The 13,579-nt window shown below is 48.7% G+C and overlaps 1 protein-coding gene across 2 annotated transcripts in view; it reads left to right on the top strand.

Annotated features, from left to right (window-relative positions):
* Afap1l1 (actin filament associated protein 1-like 1) overlaps nt 1-13,579 on the top strand; it is a 60,386-nt gene that overhangs the window by 17,636 nt on the left and 29,171 nt on the right. For both annotated transcript variants that reach the window (XM_087592417.1, NM_001106142.1), the window contains 4 exon segments: nt 9,843-9,971; nt 10,857-10,940; nt 11,679-11,773; nt 12,867-12,975. In XM_087592417.1, the coding sequence (XP_087448543.1) occupies nt 9,843-9,971; nt 10,857-10,940; nt 11,679-11,773; nt 12,867-12,975 (417 nt within the window).

The following is a 13,579-nucleotide window of genomic DNA, read 5'->3' as shown; positions in this document are numbered from 1 at the left end:
TCGGTGAGCCCCCACCTCCTCCCATGGCAAATAGCCCAATGTGAGGAAGCTGGGGCTTCCCTGGGGCTCAGAGCTAGGAACAGGTTCCCCAAGCAAGAGCCCGCAACAGGAACAAATTGCTGCTGAGAATAGTAGTAAAGACACTGGATTTCCCTGAGCCTGTCCCCAAGCCTGGCTCAGAGCCACCAGATATGGCCAACTGCCTGCCTGCCTGCCTGCCTGCCCACTGACCAAGTCTTCCTGGCTTCTACCTTTCTATCTTGCTAAAATTATAGCAGGTTAGAGAAGTACGCTAGTCTACTCTCCTGGTACTAACCCCTGCTTTAAAAGCATGGTCATTCCTCATCTCCCTGCACGATACATCCATGAGTTCAACATCTTCAAACCTAGGAGGAAACTGATGCTCAAAGAGATAAGATTGCTTACCCAAAATCACACAAAGTAAGTAAGGGGCATTAAAACTCAAACCAAGTCCTTTGAAATCAAGTCCTCAACCTACACAGACCTTCCTCCTGACTTTGAGCCTCCTTCCTACAAAGTCAAACCTGTTCTTTTCTCCCCAGTGGGAAACAAGCGCTCTGCTTAACATGCACAAGCCTTCTAAGGTGTCTTCCACGGGGGCAAAACTGAGCTCCTCGAAGATCCTGAGCACCAGGAGCTGGCTGGCCATGTGGAGTGTCTCTGTTGCTTCTTTTGCATTCCATTTTTACCATTGTCTTCCTGTGTAACGGGACAACAGGAAATGTTTACTTTGCTGGAAAAACAAGACTGCTAATCCAACCAATGTTGTCACGTCCAGCATTCTGCCCACTGTGTGGCTGCTCCTTGGTCTTAGAAAAAAGCTCTTGTAAAGCCACAGGAAGAAGCAAGATCCAATGTGGCCTCAGCCAGGAAGATTTGCAGTGACTTCGTCAGAGAGGGTGCGAGTTCTGAACCTACAGATTGAAGGGACAGTTCTGCTAGCCTTGCCAGTGGCCTCTGCTGAGCTATCCTAAAATTGGACATGCATGGGAGCAACATTCTGGAGGAAAGGCACCACAACCAGCCCTTCCCTTTCTGCCATCCTCAAACCTATGAAACATGGCTAGCATTAATTAATCAATTAATTAATTAATTAATTAATGCATTGAATAACGTGTAAGTCTTGTAAAGTAGGTAAACCACCCATGTTGGCTGAGTGTCTGCAATGTGCTAGATGCTAAGTAGTTCTCTTGTGTCAAGCCCATTCCTACAGAGGGGGAATATTTATGGGCTAACAGTGGTACATGTAGAGCAAAGGGGATATTCATCTCAGTCATGCATGACCAGGAAGTGGGACAATGGGAGTTGAACTTGGGGTGGGCCAGGGGATATATTTGTTACTTAACTTGTGGCTGTGACAAGAGCAACTTGTAGAAGAAAACGTTTGTTTTGGCTTTCGATTTGAGGTTACAGACTATCATGAAGAGGACATCACCACAATGGGAGTGAGAGGAAACATGTCAAAATGTATCCACAGGAAGCAGGAGAGGTGGATCCTGGTGCTTTCCTTTTTATTCAATCCAGGTCTGCAGCTTACAGTGCGGTACCACCCACATTTAGGGAAGGTTTGCCCAGCTAGCTAATCCACTCTCCACTAGAAACTGTATCACGACCGTGTCCAGGGATTTGTTTTTTGGTCACTCTGAATCCCAGCAAGCTGACCATTTCCCAATCACAGGCCATTTCCTCGGTATCTTCTGATTACCACCATCTCCAATGTATGTATTAGAATTCACACCCACCGCCAGCACACCACACCCACGATCAGGCTCAGCTATATCTCCATGAGGCTTACAAGACAGCACAGTCTTTGGGAGCTGAGCCAAGGGAGAACCTGGGCTTCTGCTTCCTGTTATAACCAGAGGTCTTGGGGTTTTGCTTTTCTTTTTCCAAGCACCTTTTTACTCTGCCGAGCTGCTGTCAGGGTGGAAGAGTTTGTTTAAACCACATCAGCAGGTTGTTAGAGTTTATCCACACAAGAAAAAAGTTTGTGCCCATAATTCATTCCTTTCAGGCTCGATTGAGAGAAGCTGACAGAAAGGAAGGAGGGACAGACAGACAGATAGACAGACAGACAGACAAGGACAAGAAAGATTCTATTCCAGCACTACATAAAACAGCCAGCATGATGATGCTCCCAGCACTCGTCTGGAGGATCAGAAGTTCAAGGCCATCCCCCTGTCTCCAGCACTTGTCTGGAGGATCAGAAGTTCAAGGCCATCCCTCTGTCTGAGGCTACACAAGGATACACAAGACTCTGGTACCCCAAAAAACAAACAAGCAAACCAAAAAATGGTAAGGAGATTTAAATTTTACCAGGTGAGGGCTGGAGAGATGGCTTCACAGTAGCGAGCACTTGATGCTCTTCCTAACATCAGTTCTGAGTCTGATTGCCCCGCTGGCCTCTGCCAGGACCAGGCACATACATGGTGCACACACATACACAAAGGCAAAACACTTACACACTTAAAAATAAGTAAATAAATGCTTTTAAGACAGTCTTACCACCATGAAATGCCATAGAGGGGGGGGAGAGAGAGAGAGAGAGAGAGAGAGAGAGAGAGAGAGAGAGAGAGAGAGAGATGCATCAAGGTATGATAGCATAAATCAGGAGAGATTAGTGAGGCCAAGACAACAGAGCTTTTCCTAAGGAAACATGATGGAGTAGAGAGCAGAAGGCCTACTGGGCAGGCAGGAGAGGGAAATCCTCAGAGATCAGATACTTATATAGAATGCCTGGGGCTGAGAGGCTGAGGACCAGCATGGGGTCCCATGGCAAGGTCTTCCTGGGTCATAGGAAGATTCCTTTTCCTTTTGTCTCTAGACCCAAACACTCAATCTCACATCTGGTAGGTACTCTGCCTTCCTAGGTGTAACTTACCGCCCAAGGTTCTTATAGGCCATATCCCATTAATGGGCCTGCTGGCTAGAACACGGCACACAGAACTGTCCCTCCCTCCCTTCCTTTCTTCCTCCTTCCCCTTCTCCCTCCTCCCCTCTCTCTTCCTCCCTCCCTCCCTCCCTTCCTCCCTCCGTCCTTCCCTTCCTTCCTTCCTTTTAGGTTTTTTGAACCAGGATCTCTCTATGTAGTCCTGGCTATCGTAAAACTTACTATGTAGACCAGGATGTCCCTGAACTCACAAAGATCTTCCTGCCTCTGCCTCCAGAGTGCCGAAATGAAAGGTGTTCACCACCACAATGGGTTCAGACATCTAAATGAATGACTTGGGGTGGTGATAGTGCACGATTTTAATTCTAGCACAGAGGCAAGTTCAAGGCAGTCTACAGGATAAGTTCCAGGGCACCCAGGACTACACAGAGAAAACTTGTCTTGAAAAAAACAAATTAATTTTTAAAACAAGAAATGGCATATTCTCTTTCCAAACAAATGTCTATAAGGAGGAAATTGGAACATTTTGCTGCTTAGAACTTTGAGTAAACCGAAAGAAAATTCTTCAGACCCTTTGTAAATCCTTTCCATGTAAAACCGTGCTGTAGCTGCTTTGAGAGCAGACAAGGGTGAATTGACTTTGTGATCTGTTAAGAGACCTGAAAGGTAGCAGGTTCAAAGGTGGGCTGGACTGACCTCAAACCTGGAGGAGCCCCATCAGGGTTTATTTTGCCTGTGGTTTACAGAAGGGTTTTGAGGTCCTCTGGTTTTCTCTTTTATAATGGAAATTAGACGTATTACCTTTGAGCCCTTTCAATAAATCCCATATTCCCAGTGTTCTTACTGGAGTTCTGTGCTCCCTACCTGCTAAGAATCCTCCTGGCTAAAGCTTTCTTTGAGCCAGCATCAGGGCTATGAGCAAGTGACAGGCCTTGGATTTAACCTCTGATACATGGCATCCTGTTTTCAGTTTGTTTCAGCAGGGAGTGAGAAGCATAGATCATTGATCTTAGTCCTAGATGGGTTCTCCCCAGAAACAATACACTCTCAGAAGTCTAATCTTAGGTATGTTCCTAAATTTCAATTTTATTTGAGAACCCTCTTTGCAGCAGAGAGAACAATCTCTCCTCATCTTGAGTGTCTGTGTCTGAAACCTTTGTCTACTCTCATTTGAAAGATCAAAGATTTATGGACAATCAGATATTTTTCCTGTTTTGTTTTAGTCCTTAGAATTCACTGAGCCATTCTAGCACTAAACCAAGAACACTAGAGAAATTTATTCTAAATAGATTTTAGACATGAAGATTATTATTCTGTTCTGATTTGTTGAGCACTGGCACAGCTCTGTGGATTTGACTGGGCTAAAGAAATGACAGACAGACAGACTGACTGACTGAAAAGCTGGGGTCAGGTAGACTGGACCCTCTGGTTGAGGCGGTGCGGAACCCTGGAAGGTTGGTGTGTTTGTTTTAAGAGGTGGTAGATGGTTGGATCACAGAGACAGGTATAAACTCTGTAGGTGAAGTGCAGTCTCCAGATCATAAACATGGACATATGAGGGGGAAAAAGTTATGGTGAATGTTTTCTGTGCACGTGATCAATTTCACCCTTGGACCACAGGAAGGCTTTCCATCCCTCTGAGCCTCAACCCTGGGGAGCAGGGAGACTTTGCATTTTCCCATAGATCTGAGGCTATTACCCTAGACATGGCTGTGCCCATGTCAACTGCACACATTCCCTCAGCGTCTCCCCATGCCGACTCCTTAAGTCTCTCCCGTGAAAAGCTCATGTTCTCTGGGCCAGGAATAAAGGAGAGAGACAGGTTATAAATGTAACTTGGAAGAATAGAGGCCTGGCTCATGGGTGACATTGCTGGTCCCTCTAACTAAAGAATCTTGTCCCCTTCACTTGACTTTGAGCACCTTGTATGAAGGAAGGGGCCGTACTGCGTCTGCCATGACCAAGCTCAGTCAGGACCAGACCTGTGAGCTGTCCATGTGGTAAGACTGGCAGAGTCCCCGTTCTTATGCCCACACACACCCACACACCAGGAGCGCCGTCCTGGGAGCAGACGTGGATGCAGCCCGGCTGTCTGATGCAATCAGTGACTTCACTGTCACCTTGTGGGGGAGTGACTGCTAATCTACTGCTTGCTAAGAGATTGGAAACTTTGAAACGTTTAGAAATGTTTCCAGGATCCCACTGCTGGAAAACAGCAGTAACCGGACGGAGGAGGACTCTGGCTAGCCCCTGGTTTGTCTGATACGATTCATCTTAAGCATCAGTCTCAGGTAAATTGTGTGTCAGTTTTACACCGGCTATTTCTTTTCCCTCAACTGGTTGCGTGACCACAGCCAAATCACACAACCTCTTTGACCCTCACTTTACAAGATCTTTAAAATGAGAGAGCTGGACTCGCTCATCCAAGTATCATTTTCATTGAGTACTGTTCATTGGGCATCTGCCATGTGCCTCGGGTTAAAACACGGATAGCCTGTCATCCACAAGTATCAGTGCTTTGGAATCCAGAAGCTCTTGAGGGTGTTAATAGACAGCAACAATTCTGACCACAGCACACAGTACAGCAGTCGTTTAATGAGTATCGGCTACAGGTGCAGCAGGGCCTTACCTAGTCCCCCGAGCCCCTGAGGTTGGGAGCCCTCCAGTTCTCATTTTACGTACTGCAAAACCAGAGCTCAGCACAAGTGCAGTATGAAAGTACAAGAATCCAAGGACTCGTTACAAGTTAGACCCAGATCACCAGCCACTGCACGAGGCTCTGCCCTGAAGCTATATATTTACCATCGTCTGCAGGAGTGTCTGTCCCTCACCTCTGCTACCCTGGAGGAGGCAGGCGATGTTTCTTAAGCGATAAAAGCCTTCCTGTAATCACTGTGGTTCATAGATGTTTGCTGCCATATTTTGCAAACGCTAATCCTTGAACTGCCAGGGCAAAGCACCTGAGTCTTTGCTAAAACGCCAGCTCCTGGGCCCTGGTTCAGGCCTACTGAGTCATTCGAGGCGAGGGGGACCAGGAGTCTACATTTCCAACAACCCCCAGAGTGTTACTCTACCTAAAAATCAAGGTGATCCGCTGACCTGGCGGCACGGAGTTTGTCATCTATATTAGACATAGAAGCCTTCTCTTTGATTAAATTCTCTGATGGTTAAAATCCCTGTGGCAGGAAAATCGCTCATAGAAGGAACACACTTCTGAGCAAGCTTCCTGAGTTGAGCTCTCTTGCCCTGGAAGAGCCTGGTACTGGCTAAATGGTGCTCTGTCCTCAGTGTATATACAACATCTCTGGGATCCCTGCTGGATAACTGCTCTGAGTGCCGTTTTCTCAAACAGTTAAGGCTATGGCGTTTTGGTAGGCTGCCTGAGAAGATGACCATGCAGAAGAAACCTCAGCCCCTTAGAAAGAATCTCACAGGTGAAGCAGTCACTCAGCGCTGTCAGCAAAGAGGGCTTGGAGAGGAAGTCAAGCATTGCCATGGCTTCCCGCCTCCTGCCCTGGCCTCTAAGTTGCTTGGTTGAGTTGAGCGGTCAGAGCTTAAAACACCAGGGTTAGCTTTGAAGTTACGTCCAAGGCCTATCCCTGGCACTCACGTCTCTTCCCCTGAGCTTCTATGTCCTCTTCCCTAGGTCAGTAGAGGTTGTCTTAGTTATTGTTCTACTGCTGCGAAGAGGCACCATGACCAAGACAACTTACAGAAGAGACCATTTCATTGGTAGCTTGCTTACAGTTTCAGAGGATTAGTCCATTGTCATCTCAGCAGGGAGCGTGGCAGCAGGCAGGCAGGCATGGTGTTGGAGTAATAGCTGAGAGCTCACACCTAGTCAGCAAGCTGTAGACAGAAAGGGGGGGGGGGTTACTGGCCCCGCCATGGGCTTCTATGCCCAAGCCCTAGTGACACACCTTTCTCCAACAAGGCCGCAGCGTCTAATCCTTCCCAAACAGTTCCACTAACTGAAATGAACATTCAAATAGATGCACCTATGGGAGCCATCCTCATTCAAACTACCAGAGGTTTAAAGAAAGTGCAATAACAGGCCAGCAAAAGATGACTGACTAGCCCCAAGGAAAGGCCTCGTTCATTTACAGCAAGCTGAACTTTCTCTCTGGGAGGCAGAAACCACTGCAGCCTGGGTAGCAGTCCACTCTGTTATCTTCCTCCTGTCTGCCTTAACTCCTTCCTTCTCCTTTCTCTGGTTGCATTCAGTGATCCATCTCTATTCGGCAATCAGTCCTTTAGGTCTCAGAGGGAACCTAGCTTGTCCAGGTGCCCCGAGTTTAATCCCCCACAGGAGGGGAGGGAGTACCTAGAAGTCGGGGTGTCATGAGCAGGATCCTATCAAAGACTGGTAGGGAAACAGAGCTCTCCTTGCAGAGTGTGGTAGTAAAGCCCAGATCTCATCCTCAGAGAATTCACTCCACATAGTTGTTCCTAATTAGAAAGTGCGGCCAAGCTGTGCTCAGGGCAATAAATACAATTACAGCTTCTGCAGAGGCCAGAAGGATGCTGCCCTTAGGCACTTGCATGGGGATTGGAAACACCTGAAGATCCCAAGATATTTTTCCAGGGGACCACAAGATCAAAGCAACGTTTCTGTGGCCTTCTTGTTGTCTGCCGGGATCTTGCTGTGATTTCAGACTGGTCGCTAGCTCCCTGGGCTCCAGCTAGCCCCTAGCCTCAGGCTCCTGAGTGCTGAAACTTCAGATGTGCACTGCCAAGCCTGACTCAGAGCCATTTCAGATAATACGAGGGTTGGTGTGGAGGGGCACGTGAAGATGGCAGCCCCAAAGGCTGCTGGGATGAGTGTGTATCCTTGTGGTGTAAGGATCTCTTGGTTTATCCTGTCATGGTAGCACAGATCTTTAATCCCAGCAATTGGGAGGCAGAGGTGGGAGATCTCTGAGTTCGAGGCCAACCTGATCTACAGAGTGGGTTCCAGGACAGCCAGGGCTATTCATACATACAGGTCTAATTGTTATGCAGCGTTGATTGGCACAACCCGCAGAAAACCAGAGATTCTAGAGACCCTCAAGAATTTCTGAAAGTATAAATGAATTTTGAGAGCAATAAAACCCAGAATATCTGGTGTAAGGCTGTTCTGCCCAATACTCACCCCCAGGGTGCTGCTGACGAGCAGGGAAGCAAGGCTGCCCTGTTGTATTTACACCATGACTATCTCCCTTGTGAGTGGTTAGGTATGAATCAATCTCTCTCTCTCTCTCTCTCTCTCTCTCTCTCTCTCTCTCTCTCTCTCTCTCTGTCTATGTGTGTGTGTGTGTCTGTGTAGAGAAAGAGAGAGAGAAGAGAGAAGAAAGGAGAGAGAGAAGAAAGAGAGACAGAGACAGAATAATTTCTCCTGGGACAATCTTTCTTCTATTTTTGCTAATCCCCAGAACAACCAGCCTAACACATAATGTCCAGCAATGTTTTGAGATCATCTTAACTGAAATCCGTGTGTCCCTCTGGTCCCTTTCTTCAGAAGATATTTCCTTCCAGGCAGTAGAAGTTTGGCTCTTAGGGAAACTTAAAGTGTTCCTGCTCTAACAAGGAGAGCCTACCAGTCCTTCAGACCCTCATCTCCTGTGGCATGGGGGACTCGGGCCCTGAGGACAACAGCTCTCTTCCTCTTCAAGCTTTGAGATCACAGCTGGGAAGCAGTGGGGTTACACCCACTCCTTTGAAGCTGTACAGGTCCCTCAGCTCTGCTGGCCTCTGGACATCCTGGAAAATGGGTCTCCAGACCACCCACAGCAGCCTGGTGGGGATGAGTTAGAGTGGCTACCACAGTGCCCAGTGACTGGGACAGTCGTAAGGCCCTGTCTGGATTGTCAACCGCGGTTCATTTGCTCCAACTTTGGGCTAATGCTTAATGCCACAGAGAGATGACATTGCTACCTGTCCCCCAACAGTGACAGTGTGCAAAAGATGTCTGTTTGAAACAAAGTTCAGCATGAAGCACTCTTCTGAACAGGCTGCAGCCTAGATACTTAGGAAGTGAGGCACCTGGTTTCACCCACACTTAGGAAGCCTTTAGAGCATCCAACGTAAGTGGGGTGAATTCCAGAAGCAGCAAGAACAGTTGGGGCATGGCGTAAGAAACCCTCACAGCCCCTCTGCAAGGTGTGTTGTGGTTAACCCCTTTAGAGAGGAAGAAACTGAGTCACTGGGAAGTTAGCTAGCTTGTAGAAGGGACAAAGAAATGTCAATGACATCATGCTCTTGGCATGCTCCTGTCTTTAAAGGACTCTCTGCTCTGAGATGTTGCAATTCCCTGGGGTCTCTGACCTGGGAACTTATCAGAAACACAAAAACTCAGTTCATGCCACAGACCTCCAGAGCCAGAATTTGCATTTTGGCAAGAACCCAGGAGATCCCTGTGCACACGTAGGGTCAAGATGCACCAGTGTACGGGTGGAAGGAGCAGCCGTGATACCTCTGAGCATGGAGAAGGAAGGGTTAATGTTTCATTTGGCTCTGGCACAGGAAACAGAAGGTTCCAGAGATTGAAGCATGTGGATGATGAAACAGGAAGGCTCCCTTCCTGCCTGTGTCCTGGGCAGCTGGGGACTCTGGCTGAGATTGTTCAGAGTCCCTGTGCCTCCAAATCAGGCTGAGGCAAAGGAAGCCATTCTGCCTCTGTTTAGAGTGGCCTGGGCTCACAAGTGCCAACATGAAGGCCCTGTCCTCAGGCCAAGGCCATCTGAGGTCTAAGGCAGAGTAGGAAGGCTGGAGGAAAGCCACCTGGTTTTAAGAAGGGCCCTCCCCAGAAAGGTTGGTGACCAGCCATGGGACAGCTGTGTGTGGGTCCCTGTGTCTCCCTAGTAAACAGAGCCCTGCCGTCTGGCCCCTGCTGCCCTAGCCTCTAGCAGGAGTGGACAGGATCTTAACTCAGAGCCTGTGTGTCTCTCCCCAGTGCTGGAACAGCTAATCCCAGAGCTCACCAGGCTCCTCAGCCTCCTGGACCATGAGTATCTCAGTGACAGCACCCTGGAGAAGAAGATGGCTGTGGCCTCCCTCCTGCAGAGCCTGCAGCCCCTCCCAGGTCAGCCCTAAAGAATCCCACTTACACAGACAACAAAACAATGGTAGCATTCACCCCATGGCCTGTTTAAGGGGATGTCTAAGCCTCAGGTTAGCTCAGCTAGCACGGCAGGTCCTATGCTGTGACCCAATATGCTCATCCACTGAAACCCTGCCCCTCCGCTGTAGTCTTGGTTGTATTGTATGTCCTCCTCTAACCCAGCCCTCCACAGATCTACACGGAACATGCACACACATATTTGCCACCGTAATTCACAGCATAACTCTCACACATAATACACCATATAGACCACACACGACACACAGTAAGCAGTAACATATGCTATATACACATACAGCACATACACATATAAACACATGTTTTGACTACATTATAACATATGCGTGCGTGAACAGCATGCAGCTGCAAATAGACGTTCACTCCTGTGACACACTCACCCTCACAAGTTAAAACAGTTCCCACCACTTTCCTCATGCCCCCTCTTAAACCATGTGCGTTTGCTTCATTGCCTACTCAGCCGCTTGCCTCAGCCTCTCTGAGACACCCCAAGTCAGCAGACAGCACAGGCTCTTCATAACGAACAAGCTATACCCCAGGCTTGCAGGGCTTCTGGAGTGTGAAGGATAAGGTTGAAAGTCACCACTGGTAACTCTGAGCCATACCAAACAGAATATTCCCTGCTGCCTTACAGGATCATTGTGGGGATGCAAGGGACAAAGGTTTCTCCCTACAGGGACCCTTTTTCCTTGACATCCCTGCACTGCCCTATGGCTGTACCTTTTCATGTGGAGACAGAGGTCACGCTCTCATTGGCAATGCAAACAAGTGGGAAGAGGTGTGTGAGGTAGCCTTGCCTGCTCACCGTAGCTTGTCCTCCTCCCTCAGCAAAGGAAGTCTCCTTCCTGTATGTGAATACTGCAGACCTGCACTCGGGACCCAGCTTTGTGGAGTCTCTCTTTGAAGAATTTGGTAAGTTCTGTCTTAGCCATGAACTATCCCTCTACACCCACATACACACATGCATGTACACAAAGATGTCTTGTGCTGCTCTTGGCTTTCACAGTGAGCCATTAGGTCTCCTTGGGGTCCTGCGCCCTGGCAGCTCTGGAAGCTGCCTGAATCTAGGAAGGACTCACCCCAAGCTTGTGGAAGTGAACATGCAAGCCAGATAGCGAAGCCCAGAGTGGTTTACTTACCAGCCGTCCAGCAGTCATGGCCACTGAGCTCGGCTGAGAGGTCCAGCAACTCCAGAGAAAGTAGGAGCTATGACTGGGGAGAGCGGCTGCCTGGACCTGAGAGCAGCCATGCTGGCACGTGAGAGAGAAGGTATCATGTGACCATCATAGAGACAAAACCACTGTTCATCTAAGGAGAGAGATGGTCTAGGGAAGTTTTTGAGACTATAGCCCCTGTACAACAGACGTGGGCACTCCTCCCCCATGCAGGAAGCCCCATGCCTCTGTGTCACACCACCAAAGATCTCTGAGGCACCTCACAAAGATAGTCTACTGTGGTCTGTCTCTGGAAGCTAGGCAAGAGCCATTAGTGCGGCCAACCTCCAGAAGGTGTGCAGGGCACTCTGTCAGCTGCCTGTTCAAGTTCCTGATGACAGAGGAAGTCCAGTCTGGTTTCACAGGCAGACCACCTGGACCCCAAACCCAGCCACCTTTCCCCTCTGCCATGTTTGTCCTTGGTTTTTTTCTTTAGACTGTGACCTGGGTGACCTTCGGGATATGTCGGATGATGGGGAACGCAGCAAAGAAGCCAGCCCTGAGCCAATCAAGAGCCCGTCTCTGAGAAGCGTGAGTCCTAGCCCCATCTGGCAAGGGTGAGGGAGGCTCTTCCTGCAACCCCAGGGACCCCGTCTTCTCTCCATGGTGAGGGTTAAGGGCAGATGTAGGACCACGTGGACTTGTCACTGACCCAGGACTTGCTTACAGTGGTTCGTGCAGAGTAGAGAGAAAGTGGTGAGCCTAGTCTGTGCCCTCCAGCCCAAAGGGCTTCACCACCCGAGCCTCAGGTTATATACACAGGAGAGAGGGGAAGCTCTGGGCTAGGAAGTGTGGGCTTCTGCCAACCCTGCTGCTCTGCTGGGAGGCTGTGAGCAAAACACCTTTCTTAGAGCCTTGGTTTTCCATACTCACAAAGTAAGGGCTCCCAACCCTGGGACTACAGTTAAGGGCAAGCTTTGCTTGTCAACCATAGAACCTCATCCTCGTCACCTCCGTCACAGGTACTAGTTGCTAACTTGCTATGCCTTTCATGCACATACAGCGACCAAACGTATGTGACACACTTGCTATCCCCATTTTACAGATGAGGCTCAGAGAGGGCGGGTAATGGCACCCACTGACCCACAGCTAGTAAAGGACGGCGCTGAGCTGAAAAGCAGGGATTTTCTGACCCCAGGTTTCACTGCTTGCTCAATTACGGACCCCATGTTTACTTGTTCCATTGCTCCTCATGTGGTGGCAGAGCTCACACTGGTGTCGGAGAACTGCAGGTGTGCACAGTCAAAACCCACCACAGCCATGCTGGGCAACTTCAAACCTCTCAGGCATTACCAAGGAGCTCTGACGCTTGCAGAATTTACAGAAGCAGAGCAGCACAAATAGGCTCTCAGGTTGCCAGCTCTGAGTCTATTCAACATTACAGCCTACACCAGACATAGCAGCACACGCTATAATCCCGGCACGCAGGAGGGAGGGATGGGAACGCTGCAGTTCAGGGCCAGCCTGGGCTACATAATGAGACCTCGAAACACAAAAATTCTGATTGCCTCCTTAGGGCCCTGGCCTCCTGTCCCACCAGCCTCCCTGCCTCCCTCATGTCAGCGTTCCCCTCCGCTGTGTTCACAGCCACCTTGTGTCACAAACCCTATCTGTTCCACTGCAGACAGCTGATGTGCCTCCACCCTTGCCCAACAAGCCTCCGCCTGAGGACTACTATGAAGAAGCCCTTCCCCTGGGGCCCGGCAAGTCTCCCGAGTATATCAGCTCTCACAGTAAGTTCTGGTTCCCTCATGGCTTACAGGATTCCCTCCCTGAGTAGCACCAGGTCAAGAGCCACTGCTCCACCAGCTTCATCACCTTTGGCTATCCTGAGCTCCTAACCTTGGAACCAATGATATGGCTTGGTTTCCAGTCTCAGGTCTGTGTGGCTTGAGACAGACCCCTGTCTTCTGAGGATCTCAGTTCCTCCACTCTTGAAACAAGGAGGCACTAGATCCATTCATGAAAGAGCGTTAGGACCTAAGTGACAGTCATTAGATTAGCCCCGATTATAGTTTCATAGTTTGTCTCTGTGTGTACATATGTATTACCAAGTCAGCTTATCATAGGATGTGACCCATGGTCCAAACCAAGCTTCAAGGGTCAGCCCCAGGGAGCCGTATCATACAGCGGTGCAGGCAGAAATAGTAAAAGGGTTCATTTATATATAGTTCAACCATTTTTAAAACTATGAATATTTTATTTTATTATCTCCTTATAGCATGATGCTTGTAAACAGCATACATATATAATTTATATATAAATACATACAAAAATATGTGTACATATTTTTACTGATGGGACAAACTCTTAAATTAGCCTCAAAAGAGATTCCTT

The sequence above is a fragment of the Rattus norvegicus genome, chromosome 18 (assembly GCF_021556685.1).
Source record: "Rattus norvegicus strain SHRSP/BbbUtx chromosome 18, alternate assembly SHRSP_T2T, whole genome shotgun sequence".
Classification (NCBI taxonomy): domain Eukaryota; kingdom Metazoa; phylum Chordata; class Mammalia; order Rodentia; family Muridae; genus Rattus; species Rattus norvegicus.
The sequence above is the reverse complement of the archived record's forward strand: the minus strand, read 5'-3'. Positions and strand labels throughout refer to the sequence as shown.